Below are 16,850 nucleotides of genomic sequence, written 5' to 3' on the forward strand. Positions count from 1 at the left end.
CCTGGCTATCTACAACTCAAAAAAATCCTTATATACATAGAATTCAGGCTGTCTAATCAGTCAAGAAGTACCTTAAATCTAACTCTTTTTATTTTATTCTGTAGGTTGCAGTCTCTAGGAACACAGAAAAAATTTGAAATTTTCTCTAAATGCCATGTCACTTTTTCTGAGTCTGCATAGTTAACTGCACTCTGTTGCAGTAGGAACTACATTTGTGGGCAGCACAGTAACTTCTACTTCAATCTGCTACTTCAAACCTGAATTTCAAATGTATTAATCCTCTGGGAAAAAAATCCCAAAACTTAATGATGTTTATGACATTTTAAAACCCAGAATCTTAATTTCCTATTTAAGAATAAAGAAATAATTAAACCGTGAGAAAGAGTAACTATAGCACACAGCCTGCTAGTTAAAATATTCAGAAGCTGAAAATTGGTTGACAGTTAGCTAAGATAGCTGATAAATTGTTCCTAGTTCACTTTCAACTTCGAGAATTACACTCACGAAATTAATCTTTCAAATCTTACTTTCTTCAAATATAGACTGCGTTTTGCACAAGATTATAAAAATATAACTTTCACTGACTTCTGAATTTCTGGAAACAGCTCAACCACATACATATGCAAATGAGAAAGGATAAAATTTATCTTTTTATATTCTGGCTTTTGAGGGTACAAAATTTTATCTGTAGGGTTACAAGAGTACTGTTTTCCTGAGTATGTACCACAGCAGCATTTTTGGCCTTATTTACATCAATGAAAAGCCTTCCTTCAAAGATCAGGATTTATTTTTTAAAAAGATAAGTGATGAAACATCAGTAAGAAAGATTATTAAACTCTATTTTAAGTTGCCTAATGCACTCCACATGTCTTTACTATTCCTCCCTTTGTGGAAGTACCTTGCTTTGGTGTCTCTGGATTCAAAAGAATGACCTCCTCTCAGCTGTACTTCCCAGGAAAAACACTGGCAGCCTGCCTAGACCCCTCAGCATTGTGATGTCCCAAGCCCCTAACTTCCTCATGGCTGGGGATGCTGAAGAACTGATTGATTAGTTAAGTCAAGGTGAACTAGGCTAGGCTAGAGGAAATGTTCCTGTCGCCTTCCAGACCCAGGACCCACCACTGGCATCCCATGTACCTGACAGCATGAGAGAACAGGAACACCTGTAACTCTAACTGCACAGAGAGAAGCACAAAACACCACAAATCACAGAGCTGAGCTGGTGTTCCCAGGACTCAGCACCTTATTTCACTTCTAAAGCAGTAGCTCCCTCAAACTGCAGGTAAAGAGAGAAAGACAAAGCAGTCAGAAAACCAGCCATCACCTTCAACCCCAGATCATGGCAACAGCAGCCAACTCTCTTCTTCCAGGGCAGGAACACCTCACCTCTCAACACTGGGGACAAGATGGAACTTAAATCCATCTCTTCTCCCTTGCATGTCTTTCACATGATGCCAGCACTTCAGGAACCTCCTAGAGAATAAACCTTGTCCTGCAGCTGGATTGTCAGCACTATAGCTGAAGCCATTGAAGACAAAACACTTTGGGTTTAAATTTGGTTCAAGACAGTAAGGTATATAAAATAACCTCTCTAAGTAAAATTTAAATGAAAAGACACAAAAAACCTGTACTAAAACTAAATAGAATGCCACGTATACTGTTAACAAGGAAACTTTGATTTTCAAGCATGGCTTAATGCCTTATTTACTCATTGGAATGCACACTATAAGCTTTAATATCATATAATCATGTATTTTTACACTGAACTTCTAACTCATTCACTTTACAAGCTAAACATGAAAGCAGATGAAATAAATTTTCAGACTGAGTGTAAAATTTCCATCCCTGAACTTCTAAGTTGATTTTGTAACCTAAATAATGTTATTGTAATGCATTTTACCTGATTGCAATCTATTTTTACATGAATATATTCCATGTTTCATCAGGTAAAAAAAATAAATCTGTCTAAAATAAAGCCAGGGAAGCATGAAAGGTCCCCTACCGAGGTCAAGGAGACTGAATATGAATATTGGAGAAGAGAATTCAACTCCCTAAAAATGTCTTATCTCTCATGTAGTACACTTCAATATTTATTTTCTCTGGAGTTAGCAGTCTGATTTTGTTACCGCTACATAGCACTTTGCATCCATAATACTGCCACTCAGTGATCCTATTACACTTACACATAAAAAGAAGCCCATCTGCTCTCCTCTTCATATTTGAAAGTCAGAAATCTTGTGCCTAGAAACCCCTTGTGTCTAATGGTGCTGATCACATGGTTCCCACTCACCCATCCACAAATGTTAGCAGAAAAATATTTCTTCACTGTGGAGAGCGAAGCATCAGTGGTGAGAAAGAAAGTTTAGGAAAGTTACCAATGAAAAAAGACAGCCTTACAACAAATGCAAATCCAATGTAAACTGGTATCATCCATCTAAACAGACGCCCTCACATTACCAATGTATAATTCATTTGGAAGACTCTTTGTTCCCTCTCCAGTGACTTATTAATGATTCATTAATAAGCCTTGAGAGCAAGAACAAACAGGTGGGGAAGACATTGCATTCAAGAAGATTTTAGCGCCAGCTTACCCACTGGAACTCACATCTTTACTCTCTGCATATCGGATGATGAAAACCATGACACTACCCTGAGGCTCCAAGCTGCTGCTCACTGGCTGTCCCTACACTGCAAGATTACAGTCAGCTCCTGTGTCTGTAAACAAGTCATGGCAGAAACCCATTGCTGTATCTCAGATGGAGGTAGAGACTTGGACATGCACAGTTCCTCAGCTCCCTAGCATACATCAGATATAAAGAAGGGTCTGCTGGCTAGAAGGGAATCGTGTCATGCTACAGCTATTCCTGATCTGGGTATCTGGGGAATTAGGTCTGCACCAGCTCCTAAAGTCAAGCACTGCCAATACTTTGTACAAATCCCCTTATTTTGAGAGACACAAATTATGTCTTTGCTTAAAAACTGAAAAGGCAGAAAAAGCATGTGTTCAGACTGTTTATAAACAAGTCTGAGACCCAGAGTACTGCCTCAGGGATGCTTTCATTGAGAACTGACCACAGTTTAGAAAACAGCAGAAAATACATAGATATCTCTATTATTTCTTTTAAATAGATAAAATTAATTAAATCATCCATGTGGAGCTTTTTGGGTTGAATGAGTAATATTTTATCAGAGAGTTTGAGCACGAACATAAGCATTAGCTTAGTTCTGGATGCTTAGGAATATTGTAGATTCCTCCATACAGGATAACTAGGGGGAACCTACAGCTACTATCAACTCTCGTCCAGCAAAGTGACTGATAGGTCTCACATTGTCTTGGTGCTGATAGCATCTTCACTGCACAAGGCTGTGATATCACAGCTAAATTCCACAGTGCATTCGTTCACTTTGCTTCAAAATCAAAGCAGTCTGTAGGTTGTGCAAGTGATGTAATGCCCACAGCGAGTTAGGAACAAAAGAGATTTCTTTGACATTTTCTTTCAGTTGAGAAAAATTTGGAAAAAAAAAAAATAAAACAAATAAACAGTTTTGTGAAAAAAGAAAGAAACCCCTGGCGTTTTTCCCCCAAGGATAAACCAGTTCTCAGTATACTTAACATTTTGACAGACAGAGAACAGTTGTATTCCACTTCAGGATGTTTTACCAACACAAGGATTGTAGCCAGGCTCTTCCACCCTATGGCTCTACACTCACACAAGGGATCAGAAGGGAGAAGGCTACTGGATAATGGCTATGCTGGATTCTCACTCAGAAATCAGTTTCCTTATTTCCTTACCCTCTGTTTCCGTAGGCTTCCTGGGCTGGTGGGAGATGGGCTTGGAGACTTCCCAGAGCGGGGAGTAGAAAGTTGGCTACCAGGGGTTCCATTCACTAAAAGAACAAGAAATTGAAAAAAAAAAAATAAATACAAGACATTATTAAAGAAAAAAAATAGTAAAATCAACATTTTTTTCAGTCTTTGTTGAACAAATTAATTTGCTTTTGTTTAATGTTTAAAACATTAAATAAGGTAATTCAAAAAAGAATTATTTCCTGAGATTTTTGGCTTGTGAAGATAATTTTTTATACGGAGTGAAAGCAAATAATGAAAAAACCTGAAAAGACTTTAGTCAATGGCAGAGAACATGATCATGTTTTCTTAAACTGTATTGCTCCCTTAGTGGAAAGTAATGGGGAACAAGGTACTTTGTTAACCTTAAAAGATATAATATACATAAACCTATTCATTCCATTTAACTATGGCTTGAAGCGCTGCCCACAAAAATTAAAACACAGTGTTGTTTGCAAGAACAAATCAGCTGCCTGCTTTTCCTCACTCAACCATTTGAAGAGATTTTTGCAATACTATCTGACCCAAACATCACCTACAACTTAACCCAGAAGGACTTTCTGGAGGCAAATGAATGGACTTAACTCCTCCAGTCTGACTTACAGGAAAGCACCACTTTCTCAAATAAGCAAGTTTCTTCACATAAGTCAGTGCCTATCTTTATACAAGCATCTTCACATGCACATGACACTATCTAATAAATTAACAAAACAATGCCAGCAGAGGACAGAATTCCACTACAAAGTATTCACTTGAGAGACTATCAATAACACTCACATTAAAGCACTGACAGAAACACTATGAAGTGTGTATCACATATACATGTAAATATTCTTAAGCAACTATTCTATCAGAGTCTACATTTTTAAGTGCTGAGATAAAAAGAACAGACAATCAGATTCCCAGATTCTGAATCTTAGGAGAATATTTACAAACTAAGGATATCAACAAGGCATTTGACTTACCTTCTATGAGTTCTAACATGGACAAAATCTGACTGTTTAACCTGATAAGAGCAAGCAGCAAAATTCCTGCTCTGTACTAAGCCAAGCTGTAGCCAAACTGAGAAGCAATGGGATTAGTTAAGGATAGCTGGGGCTGCTCACAGAGTGAGCTGAATGCGATGCAGGATTCATAAGCAGAAGCCTTTTCTGCGTAAGGCTGACGTCTTCAGAGCAGCAGTGGGAGGTGCAGGTGCTGTCTTAGGGCTACATCAAAGGTGTCAATTAAGCATAATGCTGCTGCTTCACAACGCTGAGCCACCGCAACCCCCACTCGCTTTCCACAGAGCCCCGAAAGCCTAAGCAGTTTTATATGCTGTGCACTGAATCATAATGAGGTGCCTTTGGGGGCAATGTACCAAATGACTCATCTGAAAATCAAAATGACAATAACTCTTGTAAAACCTTCGCTGACTGGCAATCTAGCAAATGCTAATTCCTTTGGATAATTCAGTAGGCATTTTTAAAAGATTCTTCTTGCTTTTTACATAATACATTGTTCTTACTGGCTAATACTGGGCCCACACATTATAATGAAGAAATATGTATCTCTAACACATAACACATATCAATAAGCCACATTATACTGCATGATAAAGAATGATCATATAATAGTGCTTAGGTGCTATGAGTGATCCAATCCCAACATCACTTTGTCCAAGGCATTATTTAGAGTAAAGGTGCAATATATTTGCATAACTATAGAAACATGATGCTCTAATTGGATTTAAATAGATTCTTTTTGTAGAAAAACATTCTACTCATCCAGGCTTCAAAATATCTTTATACAGTGGACTGTGATTTGCACATATCAGCACTCACTCAAGTATGCGTAGGGGAACGCACAAGCGTATGTGTATACATGTATGTTCATGCAGTATTCAGCAAAACAGCCACAGATCTGTCCAACAGTGACTGAAATCAAATTTATTTCTGATATCAATGAAATAATTTAGGAAAAGAGCAAGATGAGGGCATTAGAAATGAGCTTTCTGGAATCTCAAACTTGTAAAGTTGTAAAATGTATCTTCTAAACATCTATGGCATATTTTAGAAACTACCATTAAACTCCTACTATTCACACAGAGCTAGTCCTCAAGACTGCTGAGTAACAGGATTAGTGCTCTTCCTTCTCTTTAAACCAAGCAGATATTCTCAGGTCTTCTTATCATAAGCAAATTTAAGATAACAGATATATTTCAGTACACCTTGTAGAACTAAGCACTGGTTCATGTTCTTTATAGATTGACTCCTTCCCCATAACTTTCAACAATAGGCATTTTTAGAATGACTATAGCAATCATTCTGTCCTGAAAACAGAAGCTTGAGGCTACCAAGTGTAACCGGACAAATAGATACAATGGTGTATTGAACTATTGACACATTTCGGTATTGATGTATGTTATGTCGATGGGTATCTATTTAGGATAAGAAAGCAAAGAATTATCATAAAACCTAAAAATTACTTACTTGTCACCATCCAGAGTGTTCAAGCTAAATTTGAATGCTCTCTTCAACTATGCTTTTAAAAAGGAAAATTTTGATAGCTGTGCTTATATTGGCCATCAGTAACATGTGAAATCAAGAGCACAATTAATGAATTGAGGCCCTCAGAAGATTTAAGTGAAGTTTTCTCACCTCCTTACCCATATCCAAAATATAAAGGTGCCAGTACATAAAACATGTACCAGGATTTTTGAGATCTTACAAGTACTCCCTACAGGGAACTCATTAGGAAACTCTAGAGACGGCAATTAGCTCTGGAGATGAGACTCCTTTTACCAGTCTTTACATACCTGAAGTATACCTGAAGTATTGGCTTCTACATCTGAAGTAGTTTCCTAGATTTTATTTTAACCAAGTTGGTGTCATCACAAAACAACCATTTAAACCTGACCTGATGAACAATCTACTAGGAGAATCCATTGCAGTGTAAACTTCCAAAGCTACACAAGACAAATCCTTCTGGATGCTCTCCATACCTGGAGGTATATATTGCTATTATTGTTATTACGTTATTCTTTCTACTGATATTATCAATGTAATCCTTAAAACAGACATCACAACAGAACAGAAATGGTGATTTCTGGTATTTTCCCCTTACATTCCAGGTGCCCTCCTTTTTCACCTTTTTGTTCATGGTTTCCTGTGCTTGTGAGTCATTACACTGAATTTGCAAATAGAGGTGATATTAGCTGCTGTGTAGCAGGAAGAGACTGCAGTGATTCTGACCCCCTTCCTGAACTCCACTTATAATCATGACACCATTCTTACATAAGTTGCTTATGACCAGAAAACATGGAAACAAATATGTGAATAAAAGCTATAAGATTTAATAATACTACATTCCTGATCTCTAAATTGCCCTAAAATCCATTTCTAGGTGGAATGAATTTTTGTTGGAAACTGCATTTCTATCCAGTATCAGCAAGCATTTCTCACTGACTGATACAGCACATGTTCTCAGAGAGAACCTTGATGTAGATAAAGACATATGAAATTGGTAAATCACTGTTGTGATTGATCGTTTTATTGAGTGAGGCAAGAAGTTTCTTGTCACTTTTACTCATAAAATGGCAGAGGTCACAAACTTCAGCTTGACACAGAGAGCCCTCCCATCGTCTTATGAAAAAGATTTATCAGTTCAAAATTTCACCAGTGAAATATGTATTAAAAAGCTGCAGCAATAACAAAATTATTGTGGCTGTTCAAAACAGATGTATGCAACCACTTGGTTGTGAACTCCTTTCCTTACTGTCCTCTTGTGCTGAGGATGTGCAACAGGGCAAGGACCCATCTTTGCATTTGCTTTTCCAGCACCTGGCACACAGATGAAGATAGAAAAACTCATAAAATAGAACACTAAAGCTGGATACCAGCATCTACTGAGATAAATGCAAAATAGGTTTTCATACAATAATGTGAATAACAAATATGTTAATATTTTGGAATACTATTATGATAATAAACTCGTGAAAATGCTGCAAGTAGAAAGTACTTTGATGGCAATCCAAAAAATAAATTTTGATAGGGCATATTTTCATTAAGTAATAGAAACAAAAAGCAAGAAAAAATGAATTAAAGCATCAAGTGGCAGTCTGAGAAGCCCCAATACCACTGCTGTGTATTAAAATCATAGTATCCTATAGATATATGTTTATCTCTATAAGCACATAGAGATGACTTGGTGTGTTTAAAAAAGTGGTTTGCCAAACACAAAAGTGTGTGTGAAGAAGAAAGAGGAGACTACAGGAAAGGAAAAGTGCAGGCTTTTTTGGCAGCCACAACTTATGAATAGGAAAGTTAAATTAAAAAATTATTTACACAGGTCACAACATGTGTTGGTCACATTCCACAACTGCTGGCAAAAAATGTGAGATTACCATTTGACCTTGCCTCAATTATCTCTGTAGTTTTTCACTGTCCTTTCCAAAACAGCATTTTTGTCTCAGTAAGATTATGTAGTTACAAAATAGTTAGGAAATAAACCATATCTTGCCTTTTTTTTCATTCTGCTCTTGTATTTTACTTTTGTACATCTTGTCATTTTTTTGTCTTAACACCAAAAGACGTAGTATGTACAAAGCACCACATTAGGCAAGTGCCCTCAGTATGACTCTCCAGTGAGGACAAGAATTTAGAGGTTCTACCTTAGCATGCAACTAGTTGCAAAAAAACACCCAGATACCAACACTGCATTAGTTTTAACTGGTGCTAAACTGTCCTTTTTCTATTCAATTTTTTGTAGAGTTTGTATCAGGAAGTTAAGCAGATAAAAGTAGAACATTCCTTTGCCACTGAAGGCAAGGCCTGACAGACCCACACAGAACTTTCACCTGATCAACGGATCAATAGATTAGAAATGTCAGCAGAAAGGATCACCTACAGGTCAGGTTTGCATTCCCCATCCCAGCAGCCACCAATACATGGGTCCTGGTTAGTCACTGGTACCTGTGGCAGCCACAGTCTAATCCAAGCTGTGCAGAGCTCAGCAGGGACTGTAAACCCCACACAGGCTCTTCCACCTCAACCCAAAGTCACTGATGTCTACATTATCAAGCAGAGAAGAGTTGCAGACACACAGATATTGCAGACAGGTCTTGTATCTCAGAAGAAAGACTGCCTGGAAAATGCAGTTCCCTGGAATCCACCAGAATTTGTTTTTTCCTATAGTCTCAGAAGGGACGTGCCTCTTGGATTTTTTTTTTTCTTCTGCACTTCAGCTGATATCTATGAAACTGTCTGCTAATTTCATGTAGTACCTAATCAAGAAAACATCTACATATACATAAGATTTAATGAAAATTTGTCTTTCGGACTGTTTTGCCTGACCAGAAAGACTAGGATTCTCAAAACAGTCTCTTTGAATGGAATGCAATTTCTGAGTACATTTATTCATTTAGCATTTAATTTTTTATACTTTAAGAGGGTTAAATTGCTCAACACAACCAAATCTACTTCTCTTCTCCTGTTTTTGTTACAGGGTATAAAATTATGAAAATTAATTTTTCACTGATTGGTATCAAAGACAAATATCATAAATAAAAAATTAAAAAGAAGTCAAGATCAAAGCAAAAATCATCTGGAAATCCCTGGGTCCGCAGGATGACTCCATCGCTCCCATGGGTGTGTGCTCTTGGCTTTAGGAAAATTTTGCTTCAGCATATTTATTACAAAATCTGTCAGCTGAGTACCTGTAACAGTGTGAATAAAGACAAACAACCTCACCAAAGACAATATGATGTGTCATGCTTTTTTCCTTTTTGGGGTACAAAAGACCTTCTTGAGTCAGGCGGTTGAAGTAGGGCTGTTTCTGCATAACAGCATAAGGATGAACTATCAGACTAAATGAAAACATATCCTATGGCAGAGGAACATCTCTGCATCTGTTTTTTTGTTTGTTTGTTTGTTTGTTTTGTTGGTTTTTTTTTAACTAGCAGAGAAAAGCACAAGATCTGACCTCCACACGGTAAATGGGAGGAAGACTTCCATAAGATCCTGTTTCCGTATCCACTTTTTCTTTAGGAAACACATACGGTTTTGATCAGGCTTTAGTTTAACATGCAGTTTCAAAATTTCTTTGCCCAGGTACAATTTAAAAAAGAACCTTCACACAGTCTTCAGTAATATGAGCTACTCTATGCATTCCTCACATATGTCCGCTTTGTCATTTGGAATAGATACATAACAACTCAGGTATCCCTGAAATAGTAATTTGTCACACTGAATAACCCAAACTCCTAAATAACTCTTTTTGAAACCAAATTTTAATACCTGAATTGATATTACAAATAAGATTCCAAGCACCTGACATGTTCTGAGTGATAACTTGAGGGAAACAGAAGATTGCTCAAAAGGGAGAAAAAGTGAGAAGGAAATAATTTTAAAGAAGGTGTTCAAACTGAAAAAAAATCTCAAGTAGCTACTTTTATTGAGAGCAAGTCCTGAAAATTAGAGTTGGAATTTCACAAGGTAAACCAGAGCTCACCCAAATGCAGCATCTTTCCTTAAGTTAATGGACCAAGGGTACAGTAATTCCAGTCATCTCATGCTGCTCTTGATTTGATTAGAAATAATGATGATAAAGATGTAAGTGTTGCTGCTTTCTTTGAAACTACTACCTCTTCACCCACACTGAAGCCTGCCACCAATGGTGTTAAATGGCAGCTGGACAGAAGCCACCAGACATCCATAATTTTTAGTCACCAGGAATGGGCTGATACTCAGTCTCACCAAAATTAAAGGTCTCTTTTATTATGCCCTTTCCAAAATATTATTTGATGCCAACAAAAACACATCAAAGTGGTTTACAGGCTTTAGGAAGGCATCAGAAAAATTAAATAGAGGTAAGATTATCTATTGCACTTGGAATCAGACTTCAGCCTTCTGCCAACCCAGGAGGTCACACTATCTTTTCTCTGCTTCTCTTCTTTGCCTTGTTCCATGCTTCTCTTCTCTATTTAGACTGAAAGCCTTTTGAAGCAGATAATACTTCAAATGGATTTGTAAAAAGCCAGAAAGCAATCCTCATGCAGTGAGATTTCTGTCTGGTGGTACTGTTTTGAAACACTGTCAGATGTAAATAACAAACTGAAGAAAACATAATAATGGAGAAGTCAGCCCTTACACAGATCTTCCTAGCTTACTTGTACTCTTGGAAGAAAAAAAATATTCTGTGTTTTTATATAAAAATAGGATGCATCTGCTCTCAGGAGCCAGGGAGGCTATCAGGAAAATATAAGTACATTAAACATATGCTCTGTTATGAAAAAAAATGAAGTGAAAAAAAAAGGATGGAAAATAGGTGAACACCATTTATGTAAAGGCATACATGCCTTTGAAATATGCCAAGAAATGGTGTAAAGGCAGATGCAGTCCTTTTGCTCACTGTAGATTGTATAGCTCAAGAAACAACAGGGAGTGTGTGTTTCTCACAGACTGATCCATTTTACTTTGCCCTCAGCTAACTGGAGCACAGATTTGAACCTTTGAGGCCCTGAGCACTTTTGTAGCCTCCGGTTTCATTAAGGGTCTTTTCCTGCAACCCTGCAGCCTGTTTTCCACTCACATATTCCACCCCCTCTTAGCCCTGTGCAGCTGTAGCAATGTGTCCTAGAGCCTGTGGGATGGTGTTTTCCATCCTGTTGTTCCCATGGTGTTATTCCCATGGCCATGCATCTGCAAAGCGCGACAGTGCTGTTATGTAGGTTCTGTATAGGATTTTCAGGCCTGCCAAGGAGGCTGCTTTTAGGGGCAGCAGAGGACAAAAGGCACCTGTAAAGCATTAGGGCCCCTAAGAGCATTGGAATTGTTGTTAAGAGTCTTTTTCCCCCAGTAGCAGATGAGAAAATGAGGAAAAGGGTTCTCCAGCACAGTGGCTGGTGGCTCCTCAGGAAAAGGGGACATTCAGGCTCTTTTGCCTGCTCCTCACAATCAGGGGTCATCACAACAAGGTGAGACTGAAATGGAAAACAAGGGCCTTCAAGCAGAATTTTCTCAAAACCAATTTAACATTACTGAGTTTATCTTCAAAGGTCTTATTTTGGTACAGTATAATTGTTCCAGACTTACAGATGCAAAAAAAAAAAAGACACAGAAAAACAACAAATGACTCAGAAAAAGGAACTCGTGGACTTAATTCAATGTATAAACATTTAGTGCAATCCAAAGTTAGATTTAATTCATTGACCACTTGAAACTGTGTCAAAAAAGGGAAAAAGTTGTTGAGGATGGCATTTAAGTGCTTAGACCAGAATAGATTGTCTACATGTCTTAGCCTCATTTATACATCTATTTCTCTAACAATGGGAAAATAGCACAAGACTTTGCCGTCATTAGCTCTAAAAATGATGACTCCAAATCAGCTATCCTGTTAAATACCTGAATTAAAGACTATACCATACTACAGATGCATACAAAAAAGAATAAAAGTTAACTCAAGGATATGCCTTCATTCTACAATTTTATTAGTTTTAATAACCAACTTTGAGATTTGGATATTTTTTAACATAGCCTTTGTCTACGGAACTTTTCTTTTTTGGCCCATGTAATTATCCATGTATATTTTCTTGATATGAATATTAATTCAAGTCTGAAGCAGAAATATGATCCTTTTGTTCAGTTAGAATGTGCAGACTTCCCAAAGCGCAGCAAGAATCAAAAAGAAAAAAAAGGAAACAGATTCTTTCTAATTAGCAACATGCTCTTTTCCATTCACCTCTCTCAGCTTTTTGTCAAGGGTACACTGTCAAGAATGCTTTCTGTTTCCCTTTATCCTTACTTCTTTCAACTTTGTCCTATGATAAAACTTCAGAAAATTATATAACTTTAACTTTATATGTATGTAATTAACTTAATATGTATATATTGTCTTTGATCAGAGCAAAGAATCTACTATTTTTCTTATTTTCCATGTTTATTGCTAATGAAAGAAAAATCCCTAAAAGTAGTTTAAAGGTTAACTGAAAGCAGTTTATAAAACATACAATAAAAACACATGTAGTTACACTTAGCAGTAACAATATGAAAACGAAAGCCTAACTTCCAGCTATGCACAAGTCATTCAGGAGATTCTCTAGTACTGAGATGTTTCATGTAGACTCCATGAAAAAATTATCTGCTCATATGTGTGCTAGATGGCAATTTCTCCATTCTGTTTCTATCACAGGTACATAATTGCAAGAAACAAGCAGCATTTTTATGCTTGCTGGGTGGCAGAAAAGTGAAATCTGTACATATTATTTACATTTCATGGGAGAATTTTGGGTTTTGTCTAAAACCATCTGAGAGTCAATGTTCTTCTTTCTTTCTACTGCTATTTTTTAAAAATGCAATGTCTAATATAAAATCGTATTTTTAAAAAATCATTGACTAATAGTTTTAGCTTTATGTGGTTTAAAACCAACTCTTGATAGCAAGAGCTTAGTACATTTTTGTTTCCTTGTATGAAAGTAATACTAATCTAAGTACTCACATATTTAAAGTTAGAAATAGGCATACTGTAACATTCACACAATTTGACCTATTTGCAAAAAGCAAACACCAGAGATACAGACAGCCAAATCAGAGCCATTCCTCTCGCTAAAAACAAACTCTATAGAAACACTTTTAATTGTTTATCCTTTTTAAGCTTAACAAATAGATATGGGGAGGGGAGGGGAGAATAGTTCAGTTGGAAGGGTCCTACAACAACCATCTAGTTCAACTATCTGACCAAAACTTCAGCATGTTCAGCTGAGAAGTGGAGCAACAGAGTGGCTTTGGTGAGCACCTGCCATCCAACCAACTATACAGTACTTCTTGGTAAAGGAATGCTCCCTAGCTATAGAATCATTGAGTTGTTTAGTCCACAGAAGACGTTTAGGACCATCAAATCCAATTCTTAATCCAGCACTGCCAAGTCTACCACTAAACCATGTCTCTCAGTGCCATGTCTACCCATCTTTTAAACATCTCCACAGATGCTGACTCAACCACTTCCCTAGGCATCCTGTTCCAATGCTCGATCAACTTCTCAGAAAAAAATGCTTCCCAATGTCCAGTCTAAATCTTCCCTGGTGCAGCTTTGAACCTTTTCAACATGCCTTGTCACTGGATACCAGAGAGAAGAGCTCAGCACCTTTGTCTTCACACCGCCTCCTCAAGAAGCCATAGAGAGCAATCAGAACATTCCTCAGCCCTTCCTTTTCTCACAAGACAAGCCTAAAGTCCTTAGCTGCTCTCTTTAAGACATACCTTCCAGCTTTTCGTCAGTTTTGTTGTCCACCTCTGGACACATTTGAGTACCTTCCCATCCCCAGTAAACTGTGGTGCCCAGAACTGTGCACACTGCTCAAGGTGAGGCTACACCAACACTGAATACATTGTGACAATCACCTCCTTCACCTGGCTGGTGGTGCTGTGTTTGACACACCACAGGATGCAATTTGCTCTCCTGGTTACCAGGGCACTCAGCTGACTTGTAATGAGCCTGCCGCCAACCAGCACTCCCAGACAGAGCCTGTCTGCAGGGCTGCTCCCCAGCCACTCCTCTCCCAGTTTATACTTGTGCCTGGCATTACTCCATCCCAGGTGCAGAATTTGGAACTTGTTCTTAAACTCCGTCATATTAATCATTGCCCAATGCTCCAATCTACGTAGATCTCTTTGCAAAACATCTTGCTCTTTCAGAGAGTCATCAGTATCTCCTAGTTTGTTAATATCCTCAAAACTGTTAATGGTGCATTCACCTCCTTTATCCAGACCATCAATAAAAATACTGAACAAAACTGGTCCTAGACCTGAACCGTGAAGAAATGCTGCTGGTGACAAACTAACATGTGTCTATTTCCTATAAATGTATTTTCACATAAAAAATGTTTAAGATGGTTACACCTGTCAATAGCACAGCACCATCAAAAAATGGCTTGCATTTTTAATACTTCCACTACACCATTTCATTTCTTGCTATAAACATAACGATATGTTAATTATTATTGTTGTAGAGTAAAAACATTCCCTTTTTTCTGTAGGCTGTAAAATAATCTCCTGATCTTTTGAAGTACATAATATATTCTGCTCAGACCTTTACAGAAGTGACCTGCAAGAAGCTAAGATTTACTCCCCTACACTTCCCCAGCACCTTTAAATAAAAACAGTACTATTTCTTTCAGGACCAAAACTAACATGGTATCACATATTCAACACAGAAAAAATGTTGCTAGTCCCATAAAAATCCCACAGATCCCTTATTATTTACAGGGGAGTTATTTCACATAGAAATGAGCATACATAGTTCAATGTTCATTAACTGTACTCACAGATTCTTTAGGAAAAAAAAAACAAAACAGTCTGTAGCATCACACACCAAACAGGGCCTCCCTTGCTAAAGTTAAACTCTGTTTCACCTAGCTACAAAGAAAGTAACAACATATTTATCAAAGAGCTACTCCGGATTTGTTCCTCACAACTGTTATTTCATCCTATTACCTATCTCAGGTTTGTGTATCTCAGCTGTTCTCTAGGATGTGTAGGAGGCAAGCTGCCTCCCAGTCCTACCTACATCTACGCCCTCTGTCCCTCATCGTGTCTCTGCCACTGTCCTCCTTCCCAGAGCAAGATTTTTTTTCTCATTTGTCTTTTTATAAAAGAAAAAAAATTGTTCCAGTCAGCCTATCTCTACCCTCTTTAAAACCAGCACTGAGCCATTCTGATCACCAGCTCCCCAAAAAGATCTTATGGTGCTGGATGCAGGTTTCAGTATGCCATTTGCTTTCCTGTTGGCAGAAGACTGAGGCAGAAAATGAAGTGGCTTTCAGACAACTCTAATGTTTGCATCTTGCAAATCCATATTCAGTGTTCCAAATGCTTGAATGGGTCTACTCAGCTGGGTCACACCAAGCATTATTTCTACCTTCAGGCACCAGTACTGACAATCTAATGCACATTTTTGTTTATTTCTTTTTTCTGCTTGGGAAAAACTGCAGGGGTGAACTACTGATCAGCTATATAGTGGGAGCTATGGTAAAGGCAGCCAAACCAAGGCCCTTCAGACAGAACTTTTTAAAGCTTTTTGCTGTGTCTTCTCCAGCCTATATCACTGGTTTGTTGGGTCAATTCTGACATTTCTTGTTCAGCTATCTTTTCACCTCACATTCACATCTGTAATTGCATTCTTTCTCTGGCCTGCCTTTCTTCTCTCAATATCCTTGTGATTTTTAATCACTCCTTTCCTCACTACTGCCTCCTCATTCCCTCAGAAACAAAATGCAAAAAAGATTGCAAAATTAACCTTTCAGCAACACAGATCTTATGCTGCATAACTTGGGCTACTTTCTGGATTGTTCTCGTTCAGCTCCTAGTACAAAGGCTACCACACACTTTTTCTTTAGCGATTAGGTATTGGAAGCAAAAACATGCACGAAAACATAAACTGAATTGAACCACTGTAATGCCAAAGTATGATTTACATGACGGTGAAACTTTGTTTTGTATTGGGAAGATGCTTGATCTCAGATGTCACTGAGAAAACACGTGAATTTTTAGTATCAATTATTTTGTACAAACAATGTTTTTCCCCAGAAACATGGAATTTTAAGTACATTGCCCACTCTATTGGAACAGAATGGTTGCTGTTGTTGAGAAAGATTGTTTGCTTGCTTTACCTGAGCTAGTAGAAGCAGGAGACTTGCTGCGTCGGGATGGGCCTGGGCTCTTGGTGGTGCTCCTACGTGAACTCGAAGCTATTTTGGTATAGGAAGTAGATTTCACCACCCGACATTCTAGAAGACAAAGAAACTGCATAAGTTAACAATTAAGAAAGCCAGCAAGATTCTGTAACAGAAAGAGCACTGAGAAGTGAAAACATTTAGCCCACGCTTGTTTTCATTCACCTTGAGGAGTTTTATGAGAAAGTATAAAAACTGTATAAATGGCTCCATTAAAATCCAAGTACAGTATGTACCATATCCCAGACAAAGAACTGCTGCAGTAAGCCAGACTTTTAAATACCATGGTTACTGCAG

General features: G+C 37.8%; 1 protein-coding gene across 5 annotated transcripts in view; it reads right to left on the bottom strand.

Moving 5' to 3' along the window:
- DCLK1 (doublecortin like kinase 1) overlaps nt 1–16,850 on the bottom strand; it is a 231,680-nt gene that overhangs the window by 60,568 nt on the left and 154,262 nt on the right. For 4 of the 5 annotated variants that reach the window (XM_066313169.1, XM_066313170.1, XM_066313172.1 and 1 more), the window contains exons 5-6: nt 16,491–16,607; nt 3,794–3,888 (exon numbers count right to left, since the gene is read on the bottom strand). In XM_066313169.1, coding sequence (XP_066169266.1) covers nt 3,794–3,888; nt 16,491–16,607 — 212 coding nt within the window. Of the gene's footprint in view, nt 1–3,793; nt 3,889–4,812; nt 4,929–16,490; nt 16,608–16,850 lie in introns of those variants that run through there. The other variant, XM_066313173.1, reaches the window with a different exon arrangement.

This window comes from Sylvia atricapilla, chromosome 2 (assembly GCF_009819655.1).
Source record: "Sylvia atricapilla isolate bSylAtr1 chromosome 2, bSylAtr1.pri, whole genome shotgun sequence".
In the NCBI taxonomy this organism is placed as follows: domain Eukaryota; kingdom Metazoa; phylum Chordata; class Aves; order Passeriformes; family Sylviidae; genus Sylvia; species Sylvia atricapilla.